Source organism: Pollicipes pollicipes, unplaced genomic scaffold, assembly GCF_011947565.3.
Source record: "Pollicipes pollicipes isolate AB1234 unplaced genomic scaffold, Ppol_2.1 Scaffold_1600;HRSCAF=1878_pilon_pilon_pilon, whole genome shotgun sequence".
NCBI lineage: Eukaryota > Metazoa > Arthropoda > Thecostraca > Pollicipedomorpha > Pollicipedidae > Pollicipes > Pollicipes pollicipes.
Genome location: NW_023595962.1, coordinates 17,599,190 through 17,621,894, shown reverse-complemented (window position 1 = coordinate 17,621,894; position 22,705 = coordinate 17,599,190). Strand labels below are relative to the sequence as shown.

General features: G+C 51.4%; 1 protein-coding gene across 1 annotated transcript in view; it reads right to left on the bottom strand.

Annotated features, from left to right (window-relative positions):
• Window positions 1–4,344: 4,344 nt before the first annotated feature.
• Window positions 4,345–22,705, bottom strand: part of LOC119110744 (putative protein FAM47C) — a 25,522-nt gene continuing 7,161 nt past the window's right edge. The window contains exon 3 of the mRNA XM_037234681.1: window positions 4,345–4,362. Within this exon, the coding sequence (XP_037090576.1) occupies window positions 4,345–4,362 (18 nt within the window). The remainder of the gene's footprint in view (window positions 4,363–22,705) is intronic.

The following is a 22,705-nucleotide window of genomic DNA, read 5'->3' as shown; positions in this document are numbered from 1 at the left end:
ACAGACAGACAGACAGACACTAGACACGCTCTTTAGGTACGCCTGGGGTAAATCGTCGTTGTCATAGCTCTATTTCAGCTCTATTTCAGCTCTATTTCAGCTGTATTGTCACGATGCATTTCAATGGGCGCGCCATTAACAGAAGTACTCAAAAACCGTGGTCCCTGGCTTGACACATGACCTCCTCAGTGATGTGCAGGTCAAAAAATTGCCGTCTATCAGTGTAATGCGCCTTACGCGTCACCACTTTAGCCAGCTCAGCGTTTCACCCGGTGATATCTTGATGCGGAGCGCCCCATCCCCCTCCCTATGAATAAACGGTGGAAAATACGCCAACGGATAGCTGGTCAAAGCCGACGTCAACGCCAACGGATAGCTGGTCAAAGCCGACGCCACCGCCAACGGATGGCTGGTCAAAGCAGTCACTGAGCCTCATGAGTTGATGTCGCAACTCAGTTACTTTCGTCATGGCATTTCCGGTCTATCAGCCCTCCGTTTGCAGAATCACGCAGAGCGCGATGTAGTTCCTTTGTGGTCGACATGAGACGGCTTTCGCGCCTTTTACTTACGCTTGGTGCCAACAAAAATAGTTACTGTTCCTGAGACCTCTACAAAAATTGCGGAAAGTTGCTTATTGGGATGGGCTTTGGTGATGGTTACTGCGTGGTGTGCATGACTCGTTGGAGCCCGTGGTAACCACTGGTGTGTGACTCGCTGGAGTTCGTGGTAACCACTGGTGTGCATGACTTTGGAGGTCGTGGTAACCATTGGTATCCCTGACTCGTTGGAGCCCGTGGTAACCACTGGTGTGCATGACTCGTTGGCCTGCGGAAACCACTGGTGTGCAGGACTTTGGACGTCATAGTAACCATTGGTGTCCATGACTCGTTGGAGCCCGTGGTAACCACTGGTGTGCACGACTCGGTGGAGCTCGCGGTAACCACTGGTGTGTATGACTCGTTGGAGCCCGTGGTAACCACTGGTGTGCAGTTGGCCGCTGAGCCAGGCTGTACGCAGACCGGACAATGCAAACGTCGTTCACGCTGTGTATTTTTCCAAATACATAAGCAATGGCATAAAAGCACGTTCAGCCGCAGGCATCGGACAAAAGCCCCGCTTCGCATCGGCGGCCTCAGACGTGAGAATCAGGCTGGGGAGCATTGGCGTTAGAGGCAAACCAGTCTGGATCGTGAAAGGGGCCGGCTGCATTTGCTGTGGCGAGTGCTGGTGTCGACTAGCTGTCCCGGGAGGCACACCTTGCCTGGTCTTAACAGCCGGACGCCACTCACGAATGAATAACGCAGAAGAGAGAAGAGAAGTTGGAAGCGGCGATCAGGCGAGCTTGTAGACCAATCAAACGCGGACATTGGTGACCGGACAATAACGAGCACATGAGCAAGCTTCAGTCGTCGACCACAGACTGGTGAAGCATTACCTCCAGCCAAATGATCTCGCGCCAAGTGCAGGGCTGCGGGTGACAATAGCAGGTGCGTTCAGTCCTGGTGTGCGGTGCTCCCAATGACACCGCTCACGTTCGCGGCGGTGCCGAGAGCTGGCGCGCTGTCTAGACCTCCCGAGTGCTGCACGTCTTGTGGAGCGCGGCGAAGTCGGCCACGTGCGCCTGCGTGCCTTCCTGCACCTGGCCGGTCACTGGGTGGATGCAGTAGCAGGACGAGCCGAGGCACTGGGTGTGGTGGTAGTCGCCCTTGGCGTCACACCGGACCGTGACCCCCAGCTGTCCAGCCTCGCCGATCTCGTGCTCCTCCCGGGCGCAGCGGCAGGCCATGTCGGCCGCCTCCCACTTGTTCTTGGTGTATTTCTCCTGGCTTGACGAGAGCAGCTGCTCGCCCTGCGGACTGACGCAGTAGCACTGCGATCCGGAGCATTGCTTGGGGGAGAAGCGGCCCAGCCGGTCGCAGGTGGGGTACTGACCTCCCAGCGGCAGCTGACCGCCGTTCTCTTCGCTGATGGCGTCCAGCTCCTTCACCTTGTCCCAGCAGGGCTGGTTGGCGCCCAGCAGAGGCCGCGTGGAGCTGGCAGCGGCAGCCAGCAGCGGCAGACAGGCCAACAGGAACGTGCGCATCTCGAGGCCCGGAACAGTGGCGGAATGGCTTCTGACGGACCCACGCAGCCGGGCCCGGCTTTATAGGGCGTGTTGGCCCAGCAAACACGGCCGGGCCGGGCTGCCCGGCGCCGGCCAACTTCTGCGTAGTGACGGCTCCAGGCGGCGCAAAACCGACCGCCCACAATGGACACAATGCTGCCCGGTTGCGGCACAATGGGCGCTCTCGCCAGGAAACGTCTTGGCACCTGTTTAGCAATGGGCTGCGTGGTGCTGCTAACATGGGAAGAGCACTCCGTCATCGACAGATATCGGCCGGTTCGGCTATGCCCGTCTGTCCCGCTTAGTGGCGGCCTTTGTTCAGGACCTGTTTGACCAGCACAGAGTCGGCGGAGTGACCGAAGAACTCCGAGTCGTAGATACGGAATTGAAAATGCGACTACGCGCTGCGCGCTAGAGTCCGTCAATTGGAATCTGTGGTAGCGGTCTTGAGCGACATGAGACATATATTAATGATGCGATTAAACGTAAAATATGAATTCCTAATCTCCTGGTCTATTTTTTGATCGGATATATTTGTGGGATCAGCGTCCACCGTCGCCATAGTCTCATGTGTCAATATCAATGTCGTTGACAATTTCAGTGAATGGATGTAGCTGTTGGCTCGCTCACGGTCAGGGCGGTCACGTGACACGTCCGTCCCTCCTGGCGACCGGGCCGGCTGGCACCCGCTATTTCTCAAAATGGTCTGAAAGCTACCAGAAATTTAACCCTTGTTCCCGTGCGGTCTAAAACTCTCTGAGAGCCGCGCGGGGCACACCGCTGCTGCAGTATGGAAGGGCGCGAAATCCACTTCCTTGGTTAGTCATGTATGTCTCGACGCTTCGCTCAGTCAAACATGCAGTGTGGACGGACGCGCAATCCACTCCCTTGGTTAGTCACGTGTGCCTCGACGCTTCGCTCAATCAAACAGTCGAATCCATTCCGACTGCTCCGGCGGGCCCAATGCCAGACACGATGCTCCATGTCTTTCTCATTGGTAACTGGTCGATGTCACGTCGGATACCGTGAAAGACGGGCAGGGACGCCAGTCAGCAGGCACGTTATCGTAGCCTGGCATCACGGCAAACGCGGCGGACAGGGCTCTTTGACAGCATTTTCTTTCTGCTTCTTCCAATCAATCGCCGTCGCCCGTTTGTTTCTAGCCTGATCTCCGCGGTCCGCTGTCGTCCTTTGTTTCTAGCCTGATCTCCGCGGTCCGCTGTCGTCCGTTTGTTTCTAACCTGATCTCGCGGTCCGTTGTCGTCCGTTTGTTCCTAGCCTGATCCTCGCGGTCCGCTGTCGTCCGTTTGTTTCTAGCCTGATCTCCGCGGTCCGCCGTCGACCGCCGTTGACCTTCGGGATTCTCCTGAATGACTTGCCCCTTCGACCTGGCTTCAATTTTACTGGCAACAGTGTTTAACGAGCGACTGGCGCACACAAATCGCTCGTGCGGTCACATCAAACGGCACCGCGTGACCTTATCTGGCTGCTTCTAAGTGTTCGCCTGAAATTATAGCTATTCGCATTTAGTTAAGCACATAATGCAACTTCTGCAAAGGAGGAGCTCCGTCACCCATTTGCCACAATGTACTCAGGGACTGAGCCCAATCCCTTTAACTTATCCGAGACATCTCACACACTACTCCGTGGGTGCTGTGAGCTCCTGTCACTACATCACTCATTCCCTGCTGCTTGCCGGCGGCCAGTGACAGCACTTCAATACAGACGCCAGTCACGAATCCCAGCGAGAAAAAAAACTGTCCCACGAATTGCAGCGAGCCGGGTCTGCGGGGAGCCAGGTCCGCGTGGCTGCTGCTTTCTGACGCCTCGAACAGCTGCTGCTGCCGCCAGACAGTCACGCCTCGAGCAGCTGCTGCCGCATACAGTCACGACCTCGATAGCTGCTACGCCAGACAATCACGCCTCGAGCAGCTCTGCTGCTGCCAGACAGTCATGCCCGAGCAGCTCTACCCAACCACATCACCCCTCGAGCAGCTGCTGCCGCCAGACAGTCCCAGCCTTGAGTAGCTGCTGCTGCCTGCGTCGAAAGTCACGCCTTAAGCAGCTGGCTACCGCCAGACAGTCCCGCCGCGGCAGCTGCTGCTGTGCCAACAGTCACGCCTCGAGTAGCTTCTGCTGCCCGAATTCACGCCTCGAGCAGCTGCTACCGCCAGACGTCACGCCTCGAGCAGCTGCTCCGCCAGACAGTCACGCCTCGAGTAACTGCTGCTGCCCGACAGTCACGCCTCGAGCAGCTGCTGCCGCCAGACAGTCACGCCTCAGACAGCGACGATGCGACACTGGCACTGTTGCCATGCCAACACCCGCCAACAGTGAGCCCCTGGGTGGGTCTTATGCGTCTGTGCCGTGTGTGTCTGCTGTCCACACTGATCTACACCGTGTGCCATGTGTGTCTGCTGTCCACACTGATATACACCCTGTGCACGCATAGGCATGCCATGCATTATGCATACTGCAATCGGCAACGGCTCTGGCGCCTGGAGACAAGGCTCACGCCTCACTAGCATCCGACGGCGAGTCTTGGCAGGATCGGCAGCGCCAGCCTTTGGGCCTCTGGGATACGGACACGGCAGGTGCGGACATTGGAGCGCGCTTCCCACCGAAGCAACATTGGGGAGGCCTAATCTATGGGGTTGGATCATGGGGGGAAATTCAGCTGTGGGTTACCTAGGCTTGGTGACCCAGTCGTGACCCGGCGTGACCCAACCATGAACCGTTGTGACCCAACCGTGATCCGGCGGGACCCGGCGGGACCCAGTCGTGATCCAGCCGTGACCGGGCGTGACCAGGCGTCCTGCCGGAGCGGACGGATCGGTGATCGACCCGACTGGGGCAGCGCACATGATGGCGGGGCGACCCTCCCCTCCCCCCCCCCCCCCTCAGTGCAGTGCAGTGAAAGCGTAGCTCAGGGGGTGTCGCAGTCGCATGGACGCCGCGCACGCCACATTAACAGCACAGTGCACGCGATGAGTGCGGTGCACGGCACGCGTCAGGACAGCGGCCACAGGACTAAACAAGGGTTACCCAGTCGCAGTTTCCGCGACACTGGATGTTTGAAACGTCCGTGAGGTCAGCCTGCGAGGCAACCTGGCTCATCATCCGTGCGATGCCCGCCGGCGGCACTGAGGGAACGGGACCAGGGGCCATCGGGCCGTTCCGCCCGGCCTCGGCGCTGCGCTAGTGCCTGATGTTATTGTTACTGCCGCTCAGGAAAGCGGAGCCGACGGCCCTCGAGCAGTGCCCTGTGGAATAGCCGACTATGATGGGCGTAAAGTGACCCTCCATGAGGAATCATTCTCGCTCCCTTTTCCCCTATTTCACGTGAATGTTAATCCCACCTGATCTTGCCTGACCACACATACTAACGCATGTTTTCCTTTCAGAAGTTCACAAGATGTCATCCAAGTCTAAGCTCACTTGAAGCCACTAGACATAAACGAGGTTCCAAAGAACCTGGACACTTATGGACACATCCTGCCTCACCTAAATCTGAACGATGGGTTAATCATCATGTTTGAGTAACCAATTCAGCATTCAAGCCGGACCCTATGTAAGCTTCCTGTCTATCGCTCCAAGCTAGATCCGAACAACAAAGGCGGATCATTGCGGAGTGTTTTGTGATGACTGTTAACAACAAATGTGAGCAGTTGAGATGTACCTAGCTGGAAAGAGACCCAGAGTTGACCAATGCTATCCTGCATGTACGATCACAGCACACCAACAATGCCTTACCATGTCCGCCATGGGATCATGGTAGTACAACGATAAACAAGACACCTGAACAAAACTTACGCTACGCAAAAGTGGCTAACGGGCTGCATACAAGCCGCGGACCATACTGCTTAGTCCTGAACGGCCGCGTAGGCATGCACAGAGCAAGGCCTTTAGACACACTAGAGTCCGAAATTCCCAGCGATTTCAGCCGCTTACAGTCATCGATCTTGGAGTTGAATCTCGATTTTGCCTTTTTTGTGAAAGGGGGGGGGGGCTGGAGCGAAACTCAATAATGATGCACATAGCACATTTCAACTTCGATACCTCACCAACTTAAATCGTCCTGCGTTTGAGACAGAATTGGTGCAGCTCATGCACAAGCATTTGCAAGCGAAATTCTGCATTTCAAAACACTGCTCTAAATTGCAAGCTAACTTTATGCTAGTTTTGGTAGCCCCGGTTTCTGGTCCAGATATACTAGTTTTGGTAGCCCCAGTTTCTGGTCCAGATATACTAGTTTTGGTAGCCCCGGTTTCTGGTCCAGATATACTAGTTTTGGTAGCCCCGGTTTCTAGTCCAGATATACTAGTCGCATCTATGGTAGTAACAATGCGCTGGGAACTATAGAAAAGTGCTGCAAAAAATGCGTAGGTGGCGATTTTTTGTTATAAGACAGAAGTATGAGCCTTATTTCTCGGAGAGAGCCAGGAGAATAGAGATATATTAAAATATATAACCAGCAAAGCAAAGCCTGGTACGAGCACCTTTAATGTGGGAGTGAGAAATTCAAGAGATTGCCTTTTAAATGAAAGCTAAAAGCTGAACATCACCATTTGAGCACTTCTTTTCATATATTTTAGTCAAATAAGCTGATTGCAGAACTTGACCAAAACACTATGAGTCTTTGTATCATTTAATCGCTTTTGTTTTTTTCTTTCGTCTGATACAAGTGTTCTAAGACCTTACTCTTCCCCTTTTGATTATCTCTAAAAATGTTGTATATGCTTAAGATGTTAATCAATATTTGTGTAAAATGCTCCAACAGTTAGCTTGCACATATTTCATTCATAAATGCAATTCATTCACCAGCCACCCAAACATGTTTCATGCACCCGAGAGTGAAGGATTCATAGGAAATGAAAGAGACATTTTTGAGTACGGAACTAATTTTTTACATTATTTTGGCCCTGTGAATCCCAGTTTGCCGTTTTTTGGTTCATGGCGGGGCTCAATAACGATGAATATAAGCCATTGTAGTTGCACTACCTCATCACGTTACATTTTCCTAGCGTACAAGGCTTTGGGATAGACATGGCGTAGCTAAGACGTATGTATCTGGTAGAGAAACTTTGCCCCTTCGAAACTGCATTAGCGTGCAGACTCTCCGCTTACTTATGCTGCATTTTAATCTTATAGGCTGGCGGGCATGACAGATATTTATATGCTGTGAGTGGGATGGGATGACCCTGCCCTGTCGCAAAACATGCGGAAGATTGCTTACTTTGTGGCGGGGGAGCAGAAAGAAGCGTGCCTTTCAAAAAAAACAGTCAGTTTTTCCTGTGCACCAACTAATTGCCTAATCTTACCTGCTTGCAATACATGTCTTGTAACCAGATTTAGAAGTTTTTTTGTTTCATCAAGTTTTGTTCATGAGACAAATCATAGTGCCACCAGGACAAGCAATTAAACTATTTATAGCGTGCTTTTGATTAATTGCCTTAACTTCGTTGACATGGCTCCATGTCTACTTTAACAAGATGTTGTCAATAGTTGTCATGGTTGCTGACTAGCAAATAACCGTACTGTAGATATGCACCGTATGTTTCAGCACAGAAGGCTCTAAGTTGCATAGCAATTAACAATATGAGGCAGATGTTGGTTTTAGCAAATAGACCATCACATTTAAAACGTAAAGCCACAGGCGTGTCTTTTGTGTTTGATTTGGTGATGTGTTAATGTGCAGGAGGCCAAGGCTTTTTGTTTTGAATGCTTTATGCTTGTTGAACTACTTGTTGTCGCGATTGCCGTTGAATTCATCTGCTTTGTTTTGTGTTAAATAACTTGTGGAAAGTAAGTGCAAAGTGCAACAACAAAGCACTGATGCTGGCATGGTTCTTATATGATCACACTGCTATGAATTACTACTCTTATGTATCATTTTTCACTGTAATGATCTGAGATTGTTAAAAAAGGCAAGAAAGGGTCTTGTCATGTTTAGGACATAACGTCCATGCCCAACTTTAATGCTTGTCTTGTTTACTGGACCGTATATTACTGACATCAAAAGTTCCAACTGTTGTGAATTGAATTTCCACCCCTGAACGGTCATTTTGCGATGAAACTTTTCACTCCCACCCCAGTTCAAAGCCATTCTATCTCAATGTAAATGCGTCATACTCTGATTACGTCATCGTACCTTTCACAACCATGATTGAGAGACAACTGACGGCCGTTTGTCTGCAAATCATGCTCATGAATGCCGGATATGAGCTCCTCGACAATTATAGTTTTCTTGGCTTTGAGCGACGCGTGGCTTATGGAATGACAGGATTTTAATGGCGTTATAAACGTCATAAATGCCAAGGTAACTTCTGATAGTCTTCTGATAACTCTGATAATCTAAAGCTAACTTCTCTAATCTTCTAATCTCGCTGATATACCTTTTCCCATTGTTTTCGGGCGTGATGCTCAGATTCTAAAGGGGCTTGGGTTTTAACAAGGGCAGGGTTGTGAACAGCACCGAAAGGTCCCCAAGATATCTACTTTAGTTCAGAACCCCACATAAATGTGGAACACTCCCTTTGAGACCTAGGCCCCTCTAGTTTCCGAGCCATCCACCCGCAAAATGGGGAAAGGTATATCGGGGATAGTTATTTCAAAGTCACAGCATTTCAAAAGAAGTATTTCAAACAACTCCGGAATTTCTCAAAAGGGAGGTCGCCGTATACGAGTGCCCTAAAATTGGCTTCACGTGGGTGGAGAAGTGTTGTCACTTGAAACGGAAGCGGAAATTGAGATAACTACCGGCATTTTTAGTCCCCCAAAACGGGATGAAGCATGCGTTTAACGTGTTCATTAGTTGATCTATATCAGTTCTCTTTCCAGGTCCCAATCATCTTTCCTGCTGGTTTGGTATCGTGCACAAGTACAAATACTTCCTAATTCAATACTTCCTTGCCATCCACTCTTCGCTAAAGGCCATATGTTCATAGTTTGGTGGTTTCTCGTGATTGTTAGCCAATGTTTGTTGTATTTGAATTGGCAAACAACGCATCTCAGGTGGTTTTTGCACAGCGCGGTAATTCAAAGATATGGAATCAAAGGAACAGTGCAACCAACAACTTTTCCTATTCAAAAAATACGTAGGCCGAGCAAGATGCATCTTTTGGGCGCCTCCGCCTTCCTGAACAAAATCCTGAGCTCATTACCTATCTTGCCTTTGCGTATCATCTTTCAAAGCACTTGCCACAACGGATATACCGCAAAGTGGCACTCATCCGTCATTGGGCCTGTGTTGAGAGCAAAACTGCCAAATTGCAGTTTCTCACGACAGAGACTTTCGTCGACCCATTCGGCGGCCATACACCCGTCTGGCAAGACCTCAACAAGTGGTTTGCTCCTTTTGCGGCCCTCAGCCAATGGGTACTTTTTCGCATATTCTTCTCGTCGCTCTTTCTTTCCGTTTGCCACTAACCCCAAACACACCTTTTCGCTTAATTTGTGTGGTTCTTTTCTCACTCCCCCTTGTATGGGGAAGCGAAGCAAGCGCAAGAAGGACGACACTGACACGGACTCAAACTCGGCCTCTGACCTCGATAATGTCCTGGATATAGTCGACGAAAGCCCGCTTTGGCTACCAGTTCGCCTGAGGACCTTCGCAGTCCCAGGCCCATTCCACTGGTTCATGGACTTCAGCCGCTGTGTGTTGGACAGCGCCCGTCTCCACCAAACGCCTCTGGCTCCGACCCTCATTCGTTTTCGACCACCCCGGTGCCTGCTCGCCCTGATGCTGACCCTCGCTCGACAGTGGATCAGTGTTCACCTGCCCTCTGAACCAATTCTGGATACTCTTGGCTCTTAAGTTATTGTTCAGCCTTGTGATGGGGAACGTGTCATTCCGGAAGATTCAACGTTTTCTGGCCATCAAAACAAATCAAGGCTATTTGCGGTCCATGAGAACTCAAATCGAAAAAAACATACACGACAATTGTGGGACAGCCGTGTTCGCGTGATAATCGCCGATTGGTGATCGTGGGTGTGATAACATCGACGAAATGATCATTGAGCTTACATAACATTTCTAAATTCCAGGTTGCATCATGGTAATAAGTTTTTAACTCACCTGGGTGCATTTCATTACAAGAAAGTATACTTACATGACCTGTGCTTTCCCATGATTACCCCGTTGCCCCATATAGGTCAAGGCAAGATACAGTTTGACAAAAACAACCAGGACTATGCGTGTAACCAGTGGGGGACATGGACTTCACTTTTACGGAATGGAATTTTTCTCGCCTGAGGAATGCAAGCAGCTTTACAGTTTCCCCACTAGAATTACTTCTTTCTGTCGGTCTGTATACTCCCAGATTGCATTTGACCCATCCGATCTTGATCTCCCCATCCCTCCCACATCAAAGACACGTGGTCACGCCAATGCCCAAGACTGCCCAAAATGGCACAAAAAGTGCTGTCTATGGCCACGGCGATTATGCGACATGCATTGCGAGGTTGTCCTTGGCTTGGCATCAGCATACTCATACGGCATTTCCACCTATGGCATAACAAGCCGCCCCGACCTCCATCACAGACTCTCAACTTTGCGGCACAGAGGTGTCGATTGAGACGGGAAACACAGGACACGTAAATGCCCGTTGGGCACCCGTCCAGGTGCCACCTCTACGCGGCTGCCACTTACCATCAGAAAATGGGTCAACGTAAAAAGAACTAAGAAGCAACCACAAGCATGAACTAAGAACCTCCCTCCCCAGGTATCTGCATGACCAATCGCAGTCGTGGAAACAGCCGATAAGTTTTTGACGCAGAAGTTTTTCGTCATCGGAAGGCTCGGATGGCGAAATCGAACAATGCTCCACATGAGGGCCAATAAAGAGTTGCTCCTTGAACGGAAACAAAAAAATTTGGGTTCCAAATGCTGTGCAGGCATGTGGTAGCCTCAATTTGAATTCCTAGGCGACAACTTATAGTGCAGACACTCTAACACTTGTCATGGTTATCGGCACCTGACTATTCGACTAGGCACTTACTGAGCTATAAAGCACCGCTGAAGTCGAGGGATCGATAGGGTTCCCTACCATGGGCGCCAAGGACGGTGTCATGCAAATGTTTCACGCAACGTCTTTGGTGCGGTCGATGCCTCGATTGCGTTGCAGTCAATCCTCCCTTGGGTACCGTGCATGGGCTTTGCCACAAATCGAGCTTTCGCGGGCTCTGAGCATGGCGGTGACGTCACTGGTGCCGAGACTCTAATGCGGCGCGACCGCTGGCCGTTGGCCATAACGCTCCGGGATAGCCAGAACACCGGAAATGCTCCGACATGCACGCAGGGATAGCCGGAACACCGGAAATGCTCCGACATACACGCAGGGATAGCCGGAACACCGGAAATGCTCCGACATACACGCAGGGATAGCCGGAACACCAGAAATGCTCCGACATACACGCGTACAACTCTCGTACAATTCTCGTACAACTCTCGTACACTTCTCGTACAATCTCGTCAATCGTAACAATCTCGTACAACTCTCGTACAATTCTCGTACAACTCTCGTACAATTCTCGTACAACTCTCGTACAATTCTCGTACAACTCTCGTACAACTCTCGTACAATTCTCGTACAGCTCTCGTACAACTCTCGTACAACTCTCGTACAACTCTCGTACAACTCTCGTACAACTATCGTACAATTCTCGTACAACTCTCGTACAACTCTCGTACAACTCTCGTACAACTCTCGTACAATTCTCGTACAACTCTCGTACAACTCTCGTACAATTCTCGTACAATTCTCGTACAACTCTCGTACAACTCTCGTACAACTCTCGTACAACTCTCGTACAACTCTCGTACAACTCTCGTACAACTCTCGTACAACTCTCGTACGATTACAATGAACAGTTGTCAGCGGGAGGTGCATGCGACCAGCAAGCCGATCACAAGTAAAGAGAGCAAGGAGAACTCAGTGGTAAACATAATGACGTGCTTTGCAAACGCGCGCCGTTAGCCATCAGATGCAATGTAAGGATGCAGCACGTGCATCAGAGGTGGGAGCTGACACACGGTAAATATACGAGATAGGACGGCCGGATCATCAGCTGCTCTTTGTACCAATAATTAACAAACTGTTAGAGACAGCTGCACCTGGACAGCGAGCCAAGCACGTCGAACTTCACGCCGAATATAATGATATACTTTTAAGCATACGCAGCAAACATTACAATAACACCGGCGTTTGGAGTTGAAGGTCCTTACCGGAGAACTGCTGCGGAGGCTGGCTGGGCTCCCTTCGTACCGATAATGAACAGACGGTTTTGGGGAAGGTGCATGTAACCAGGGGGCGGGGCGAATGCGTCGAAATGAACGGAAGACATGATAGTGCACAGATTACAAGTGTAGATGAAGTTGAAATGTCATTAGCGAAAAAGGCGAAAAGTGTGTCGGCGCAAACTGCTGGAGATTTGCGGGCCTGAATATCGAGCTGTCATCTCAACGTTAGCAGGTCGGTTATTGCTGGCAGGTGCGTATATCCGCGAAACGATCGGGCAGAATTAATGGCCGGCGCGATTATGTGCTTTGTGAGCTATATTTAGCAAAGTCCTTAAGATTTTATCGACGTGGAAAGTAAATACGCCAACGCAGGGGAAATGTACTGGGGAGAGGCGATGAGTTCCCAACTTTCTCAAAATGCAGCATCCAACCCAATGAACTTGACTACAAGAAGTATCCAAATGGCTATCACCTCTCTCCCCACACCCCGTAAAGCCAGGAGAACCTCCGACGCCCTTGCGCCTATGCGGGAACCGGCCAGCATGGGCACGCTCCAGCGCTGTTAGTAAATTTGCTTTTGTTACTAGGTTAAATAGCACAGTGTCATGGGAGCTGTTTTAAAAAGGAAATTCCATGTTTTATAACGAGGCACATGTGTTGCCGCGGAAGACTCACTAAGTGGCGACCGACATCACAAACACGGCCAACCGAGAACCAGGCTCACACGGGCGCGCGTGTGGCCCATTGTTTGTTTGGACGAGCTGTCCATTTGTTGTGGCCATTTTTGCCGCTGTGCTTGGGTGTGGTGCCCAAACAGACCATGTTCAGTGTGGGGGGGGGGGGGGTGGGAGCGAATGCAATTAACCCAGCGCACTGCCACTCGTATGAAGCACGCAGAGGTCCATCGTTATTTATCATGGACACATGCTGCGGACAGGACACACAGAGGGGCACCGAGCGATGTCGGGACGGCGCACAGATGCGGATCGAGCACGGCCGAATGTAAGCAGACACGGCCCGAAGACGACGCATCTGGCGCATCTAGCGCAAGACGTCCGCTGCAGCAGACCGGCCACGCCCATCGCTCACCACGCTCACCCTCGCACCGCAGGCGGCGGCACGACCTCGGGGTGCGAGGCTAAGTAAGATCGAAGTATAGCGGAGCGGCTTGTCGCTTAAGGCTGTAACGTGCATCGCCGTACTCGTCGTTGACTTTACGCAGTCGGATCACCGGCAGTTTATTCGTTATCGGTACGGCAACAGCCCGGCCCTCCGCCGCCCTAGGGCAAATAGGTTTCGTATGTCTATCTTTATTTTTCAGGCCATTGCATTTTAATGGCTCCCTGTATAGGCTTGCAATGCACAGTACCATGCTCAGCATGAGATTCTACGCAATCGGCTCCTCAGTAATATGGACCTCCCGCCAACGGCTCTTCATTATCGGTACGAATCTTTAGATGTTCCTCCGACTGCCCTTAGCCTTGCGTCCGCGCCTAGCGGCTCACCGCGCATTGAAGTCTCAACACCAGTGACGTCTCGATAACGTTAAGCAAAGGTGAAGCGAGAATCACCGGACGGTCTTACCTCTCTAACACGGCCTTGGTATTGCACAGCGCTCCAGTCCCTGGTTTTCAGACGTCGTCCTGACTCCGATGCGATCGGTGTTGCCCACTTGCATTTGTACACTCGGATTGCAAGAGGAACCACGCGAGGTAGCGTTTCCTGGCAACGATTTGATAAGTATCGTGTTGGTGGCACGGGTGGAGCTTCGTGTCCCTTTGGGGGGGGCCATGCCACCTAATGTTGAGCTGGGCCCCCAACTTCGGGCTGCCCTCTCCCAGTATTTGTTCGGACCGCCGCTTGACTTTGCCCGGTGTTCATAATGTGGGGCCTCGCTCCCGAAATCCAATCAGCCGTTTGGTGTAAAGATGATCCAAGGTTTTGTGGAGACTAACAGTCTGATATTAAGAAAAACCCATGACACAGTACGCAACAAATTACGTGAAACGAAACCCGCAAGAGGTTGTATTTGTAAGAAGCTAACCTCACAGTGAACGTGAGGTTGGGACTTTACGACGTTTCTGGGGCTATGTAGCCGTTCTGGCAGAAAGGGTGAGACCGCGGGGCATCAAACCCAAATATAAATGGTCAAATGTAATAATAATCGCTTGCACACAATTCTTAGCTTGTAATGCCACTCGAGTGACATGTCATGACGCAAATGTTGAATTGCTGGTGGTGTAGCAGAAAGCGGAGAAATTATTAGAATTTGTAGACTTTCGACGCGACGTTCGTTCTTGAAGCAAGACATATCTCCAGGTTCTTGGACTTTGATTAACCTGTTTTGTGTCGTTTAAATGGAAGTATTTCAGTCTTGTGTTGCAAATTTTGAATGTCTTCAAGGAGTACGAAATTTGGTACACTCTGATCGAGGAATATGGTGCGAGCGGTGCATGGACAAAGTGAGTCCTAAATATTAAGAACAAGGATGCTTGGTATGCTGCGCCCACGGCACGTATAATCGTCATGCATTCGAACTGTAAGATAGCTGTAGTATAGCGTAGTACCAGCTTGCAATACGAGCATACTTTGTGATACGTGGAATAGACAATACGCAAGATGTAACGCGAACGTATTTCGCACGCAGTTGCCTTCATATTTTCATACTGTTTTAGCACGTGTAGCACCACCAGCTGTTTAATGTTTTAAAGGAATGATAACCTTTGCCACACCAAAGCGTATTTAAAAATAGAATGTTGCGTGCAGCCATCAGGGTATCTCGCAGAAATATTATGTTAGGCCTGGAATTCTTCGCGAAGTCAATTACGTCCGTCTTTTGTGCCGCTCCGCCAGGCCACGACAATTCATCGACATGAATCTGGGTTCAGTCATGATTTAGACGGTTGTCTATCAACAATAAATGGATGTAACGGTGCAAGTACGCGCGCGCATGGACAGGTTTGTGTATGCGTGCGTGCGTGCGTGCGTGCGTGCATGCGTGCGTGTATGTGTGCGTGTGTGCGTGTGTGTGTGTGTGTGGTGGTGGGTGTGCGCGCGTCTGCGTTGTGTGCTGGAAAAAACAGGAAAACATCACTAAAGGCCAACTACACAAGGCTTGACAATGCTCAGTTGTTTCCATACAAAACGAGCAGCGACGAGCGTGTGAGTTACCTAGACACATGCGCCGCATTGTCGGGCCATTTGTTCACACTAAAAACGGACACAAACAAACATAAACGGACAATCGCATGACCCGGCCTAACTGTGGTCTGAGCGGCCAGCAGCCCGTAGCCCAGAGCGAACGAGTTTCAAAAAAGGAAAACACCACAAATGGGGACAATCGAAAAAACACGCTAGGCACTGGTTTACTAGTCCAAAGGCCAACTGGTCAAGACTGACTCAAGACATTTAAGGTACGTCCGAATGGGTGGAACAGAGCACGCTGCGGGTTTTAGAAAACACAAGGACCACCTGCATCTTGAAACAATAGAGATGCCACAAGCACTCTTACTTGAAAGATACCTTAACTTGACCGCCTTTGTGTCAGACTGCGGCCAATAGGGTTCACGCAGCGTGCGTGAGAATTAGTTTGGCTTTTTTCATTTGATAAGAGCTTGAGGTTTAGGTCAAAGAAGACACTAATGGCGTCTTTGCTGGTTTAATCCGCGAGACATATCAGTCCAAACTGCCACTGTGATAAGACTCTCGTTGGCGAGAATCCTTGCTCATCTTGAAACAAGGGCTGCCCTGTCTGGTGTACACGGTCCAGATTTCGTCCTTGTTTCTTAAGCAGGTTGCTGATAATTTCTCGCTTTGATTTCGGCAGGAGCTCATTCACGAACTACGCACCAGTTGGTGAATGCCGTCTCGACCTCAGTTCGCGCGATCTTCGCAGATAGCGGCCCAAGATGCTTATCCTTGAAGGGTAGCTGACAGAGTTGCCATTCTGCAGGTGATGCACAGTTGAGAAGTCCGCTTTTTAGGTTTTTCCGCGGAAGCTATGATTCATCAGCTTGAGCGTGACAGCTGCCAGGTTTTCACCATCCCTGCGTTTTTTAACAAATTTGCTCCGAAGAATCAAGTTTGCGGACCTATTCTGCTGCTCTAGCTCCTTTATTTGTTCTTCCAAGCATCCCATTTTCTTGTGGCACGACTGCGACTTTGCTTCCAGCTTCTCGATATGTTGGTCCTGGACAAACACGTCGCCTTGCATTTGGTCCAGTCTCTTTCTGTATGCCGACTGCCTTTTGTCAATTTTTTTGCCCAGAGCTTTGGGTTCGCTCCCTCAGTGGATGACACAATTGAGACTTTTTGTTGGCAAGTACGTCTCTTTCCTCAGTACTGATATTTGTCTTGTGCTCTGGTGACACCACTCTATGGACGTTTGTCCTCAATCGTCCTTATCATTTCGCCACTGAGCGTTGCCGTTTTTTTCGTGGCGGTGGGTCCAGACGCAGGGCAGGCTGTTCCTCGTCACCTGCCGAAAGGAATGCTGACTCGCTGGCTGACATCACGCCAGGCACAGGTGCAACATTCCGGCTTCGGCTTCATTTTGGGTGACCTCCCTTGCTCATACAGACTCTCCGAGGCCACGGGTCGCTCCTCTCACATGCTTAAACGCACTGCATCAACAGCCGACGAGCGAAGCGGAACGGACCGTAGGCACAACGGCACTGTCCGGGTCAAGGCCGTCCACTGAGACATGATTGACACGACGCTCGGGTGGGGGTCCAACTGACCCCTCCCGAAGGTTTTTCCAAAATGATTTCCGAGCAGCGCGGCGCAGCCGCGCCAAATTTTGCATAACTGTAAAAAATTCAATAGTAAATCGCTTGATACAAAAAATTAGCTGTACTCACTGACTTATGGCAGGTCAAAGTCAGGCCATGGTTTCAGCGAAGGCAAGTTTTAGGGAATCCCGCAATCTAATTCAACAACGGAGTGTTAGACGAAGCTATACATTTCTGAGATACTTTCTTAAGCAACACAACAGTTGAATGAGCAAATTGCATTGACCTAAGATCAAGTATAAAGCTCACACCAAGGGCAAACCCAACCTGTCTTGTTGCTCTAGGGCTTGCTCTATGGGATAGTTTCTGGCGTTCATTTCGAGTTTATTGATAGCAGGAACCGCATTATACATCTTCCATGACCTCCTTAGAGGTCAGACTAGGTCACTGACCTAAAATAACCCAGGTCAACATTTGCTTTTAACGAACGCACTGCTTAGTGTTATCTTTGTCGCTTAGGCAAATGCAAAACTCAGACCAATCTTGTATAATTTTGGTTACATTGACCTTCAAAAGGTCGAACAACGTCACTGACCTTGAATGAGAATGTGACCTTTTGCTTAGAAATGGTTATCGAGGCTCTGGGCGCACTTTGGAGACCGACTTGGAACTTGACCTTGTTTGACCTTTTTGACCCGAAGGTCATGATCTAGGAACCTGAAACTTATACCTAAGTGAGTTCACGTACAGGTCAACACACTCTGTAAATTTGGTGTATTAGCTCTCTTAATTTTTGAGATCTCAGGTGGGGGTCAAATTGGCCCCGGCCCCACCCGAGCGAAGGGTATCTAGCTGGCCACCAGGGCGCGTGTTAAATTAGCTCACTTGGCAACTTTTTATGAAAATTTATTGGTTACTGTAAAAAATGCTCTAGACAGCAAAGTTTTCCTGTTGAATAGGTACGCTCTTCAATACGTCATTGTGTGATTTCGTCATGCAACGTGTCTATGACGTTGAGGTGCTGCCAAACTACCTGTGCAAAAATTGTTACCCTCGCACTCACAGAATCTAGATCTCTCCAAGTGGGGAAATTAACGGTGCTGCAGGTGCTTGTTGAACCAAATATCCAGCGTATTCGTGTTTTGTCCCTTTCTCGTGGTGTTCTTGCATATCAATGCGCGAGTTTGAGGAGTGATTTGCATTCACGTGCTCACGTGCTCACGTACGGTTATGACACTGTTCGTGATTGATTTGCTTACAAGCCTTATTTCCTTCATAACTAACAACCAGGTCCTGCATCGTATATCATGTAGCACGGAACGTGATTCTTGATTGAAACTTTCACAGCCTGCTCAATATTGATGGGGTGGGACAATTTGAGCCGAGTTTCTTTGACATCACGCGTGTGCGAATGAGCCTGAAATAGTCTGCACGAAATGCGTGCAAACGGCGCACATCTTCGCGGGCATGTAGCTCAGAAACTGGAGGATATTAGGTATTAAACAGAGCGTTCCATATTTAAAGGAGGTTTTGAACTAAAAGAGCTAAACTAAAATCATAAAGACATTTCTGCGCAGTTTACAGCCCTGCCCTTCTCAAGACCTAAACCCTTCTAGTTGCCGAGCTATACACCCGCGGCTATGACGAGAATTTTTCCAGGGAGAGTATTTTTAGTAATACCTGGCATTCATGGCGTCATAATAACGTCATTCAAATCCTACCATTTCATAAACCATACGGCGATCAGGCCGAAAAAATGTAATGGTCAAGTCGTTCACATCCGGCTTTCGTGAGCACAATTTCCAGATGAAACGGCCGATAATTGGTTCTCAATGTCGTGCAACCTACGATCACGTGATCAAACAAAAACGCATCGAGGCAATTTACCTAACAGATAACAGAGCAATTGTGGTGTCCGGTGCAGTCTTTGCTACGTAGAAGCATACTAATAGCTATTAATGAGCTTGTTACATCATATCTGCTGCTTGCTTCAGTAGTCTTCAAACGTGAAGCATTCCCTTTAAGATGGGTAGAGCTGTGAACTGCACCGCGTGGTCTTCGAATTGGTAATATCAGTTTAATCCCCATAAACATGTGAAACATGCCTTTTAACTCACGCTTGGGTCGGGATGGGAATCAATTTTATCTCCCGGGGTTTCCAGAATCGCTTCATTTAGCATAGCATAGCGACCCGCCTCTCCTCCCCACCTGTGCACGCTGTCCGGTGCTGCCCTCTGTCGGCGGGCCGCGAGCGCCGCCGCCGGCCACCGGATAGCGCCGGCCAGCAGCAGGGTCTCTCATTACGAGCGCGCCGCTGGCCGAGCAGGCTACGCTGGTCGGCGTTCCGCTAACGACCTCAGCCGGCCCCGTGGCCCCGCGGACGGCATCAAGACTGCCCAGCGCGCCCGGCGGCTGCCTCGGCTCCCTCTGACATGGCGTGCCCGGCGGCTGCCTCGGCTCCCTCTGACATGGCGTGCCCGGCGGCTGCCTCGGCTCCCTCTGACATGGCGCGCCCAGCGGGTGCCTCGGCCCTGACATGGCGCGCCCGGCGGCTGCCTCGGCTCCCTCTGACATGGCGCGCCCGGCGGCTGCCTCGGCTCCCTCTGACATGGCGTGCCCGGCGGCTGCCTCGGCTCCCTCTGACATGGCGCGCCCAGCGGGTGCCTCGGCTCCCTCTGACATGGCGCGCCCGGCGGCTGCCTCGGCTCCCTCTGACATGGCGCGCCCGGCGGCTGCCTCGGCTCCCTCTGACATGGCGCGCCCAGCGGGTGCCTCGGCTCCCTCTGACATGGCGCGCCCGGCGGCTGCCTCGGCTCCCTCTGACATGGCGCGCCCGGCGGCTGCCTCGGCTCCCTCTGACATGGCGTGCCCGGCGGCTGTCTCGGCTCCCTCTGACATGGCGCGCCCAGCGGGTGCCTCGGCTCCCTCTGACATGGCGCGCCCGGCGGCTGCCTCGGCTCCCTCTGACATGGCGCGCCCGGCGGCTGCCTCGGCTCCCTCTGACATGGCGCGCCCGGCGGCTGCCTCGGCTCCCTCTGACATGGCGCGCGGCGGCTGCCTCGGCTCCCTCTGATGAGGCACGCCTGGCGGCTACCTCGGCTCCCTCTGACAAGGCACGCTCCGCTCTCCCCGACACCATGCCTTCGGCGCCCGGTGTCAGTCCCTCACGAGACGCGGCTTTCTTGATCCCAGTTGGTGTGTCACCGGCGCTGATCCCAGCTGGTGTGATACCGGTGCTGATCCCAGCTGGTGTAATAGCGGCGCTGATCCCAGCTGGTGTGACACGGCCGCTGATCCCAGCTGGTGTGACACCGGCGCTGATCCCACCTGGTGTGACACCGGCGCTGTCACGGCGTCGCTCCAGAAGGGCGCCGGTGTTTTGTTGCACATTGCCAGCCATAACTGCCGATTTATTTCGGAGATCTGGCGCACAGCAGATGCTGTTTTCTGGATGTGGGCTGCGCGGCTGCTGGCTCTGGCCGATCAGCATTCTGTTTCAGCAGCGCATGTGTTGATAAGCAGTGTTTCAACAGCAGATGTGCTGATCAGGAGTGTTTCAGCAGCGGATGTGCTGATAAGCAGTGTTTCAGCAGCGGATTTATTGATCAGCAGTGTTTCAGCAGCGGATGTGCTGATCAGCAGTGTTTCAGCAGCGGATGTGCTGATCAGCAGCGTTTCAGCAGCGGATGTGCTGATCAGCAGTGTTTCAGCGGCGGATGTGCTGATCAGCAGTGTTTCAGCAGCGGATGTGCTGATCAGCAGTGTTTCAGCAGCGGATGTGCTGATCAGCAGTGTTTCTCAGGCTCCGCTTGGCTCAGTAACGCTGTTTGGTCCGGGGGAAGGTTTCTGAACCCCGGCCAGCCTGGCAGCTACCCTGTCCCGCTGCAAGCATCCACCAATCCAGAGCGGGTGGCAAAGGCACGTGATCAAATTGGTACCAGATTGGCGCGCATTGCTGGTGAGACGAGCCGAGCAGGACTGGATTTGAGCATCCTAGGGACCATTCCGGATTGGACCGGACTCTAAAACCGAAATCTGTGAACTGCACTGCTCTTCGTCACTGCAGCCAGTAATGATATCAGATGGCAAGTTCAACTAATCAATGGTTCGCACGAAATTGGCCACCGGGTTTGGGTTGTTATAGAAAAGTCGACGTTTTTTTAAATGCAACAGACAAATCTTTGGGTTAATGAAGGATTTTGGTGCATTCAGTGAAGCCTGTCACCGATGTCGTTGTGAGGGTGCGCGCTACGGCAGTGTAGTGGTTAGCACGTCTGCGTTAACCACAACACGTCTGAGAGGCCAGAGGTACGGGGTTCGATTCTTCGCGGTGCCCGCCCTTCCCGCCGGCGCCAGGGTGAGAGGCAGGTAACGCCGTGTAGCCTCAGCAGTCGAGCGCGTCCTAAAGCCACAATAACACACGGTGCCATAGTACGTGACGCATCGGGCTCAGATAATGCGTTGTGCGGTTGGCGCGTGCAGGCTGGATGGGCCATCCTACAGATGTCACACGGTGCCATAGTACGTGATGCATCGGGCTCAGATAATGCGTTGTGCGGTTGGCGCGTGCAGGCTGGATGGGCCATCCTACAGATGTCACACGGTGCCATAGTACATGACGCATCGGGTTCAGATAATGCGTTGTGCGGTTGACGCGTGCTAGATGGATGGGCCGTCCTACAGATGCCACACGGTGCCATAGTACGTGACGCATCGGGTTCAGATAATGCGTTGTGCGGTTGGCGCGTGCAGGCTGGATGGGCCGTCCTACAGATGTCAGAGCATACCGAGAACGTAGCCCGGCTACTTTGATGTCACTGTGAGTTCGCTCGCATAAATGTGCTCATCCCTGTAAGGACACAAAATATCAGTTATAAACGTAACCTGGTTCTGTCGAAAAGGTTAAGAGATGTAGTCGTCGCCGCCTCAAGCCCGTTTTTCTGCCCTGTTAGGGCATCGTTGGTGATTGTTAAAGACATGCTTAACAGCGAACACTGCTGCCATAGGAAATGCCAGTTTTGTTCAAACCAGAATAGTTTGTCGTCTCCCGTAAAGACCATCACCCCACCCGCTCTGTGTCACTCGCCCCACTGTTCTCCACTCTCAAAATGGCTGGAGCAGCCCCCGTTTGAGAAATAGGCTGGAAACCCACTAGGGTAGACAGAGGACATGAAGAAAACACCAACACCGTGCATGTACTGACCATTGTGCACTTTTCCAGCTACGTCTATGCAAGGATGCACACTCATTTATCAACGTCCTGCTTGGCAAAAAACTCTTAGTCGGGGCTCTAGTACTCTTTCTCCTTGTATGGGTTTTCATTACGGTGCGTTCCATGCCGGCTTACCAGCTCGCACCATTTCAACGGAAGAATGTTTCCAGCCGTGAACCACCGAAGGCGCTAAAAGTGGGCACATCGGCCACCACTGCCGGCTGGCCCCGACAGCTGGCACCAGAAAGCATCTCGAAGTCAGACCAGCACTCCTTTAAACCAGTCGTAAACGTAATTCTGTACTGGGTAGGTCCATACGGACGAACCGACTTCTACCGCGGATTCGGCCACGAGGCCTTTGCTGGCTGCCCAATCAATAACTGTTTCGGAACCAGTAACAGGGCCATGCTGCATCAGGC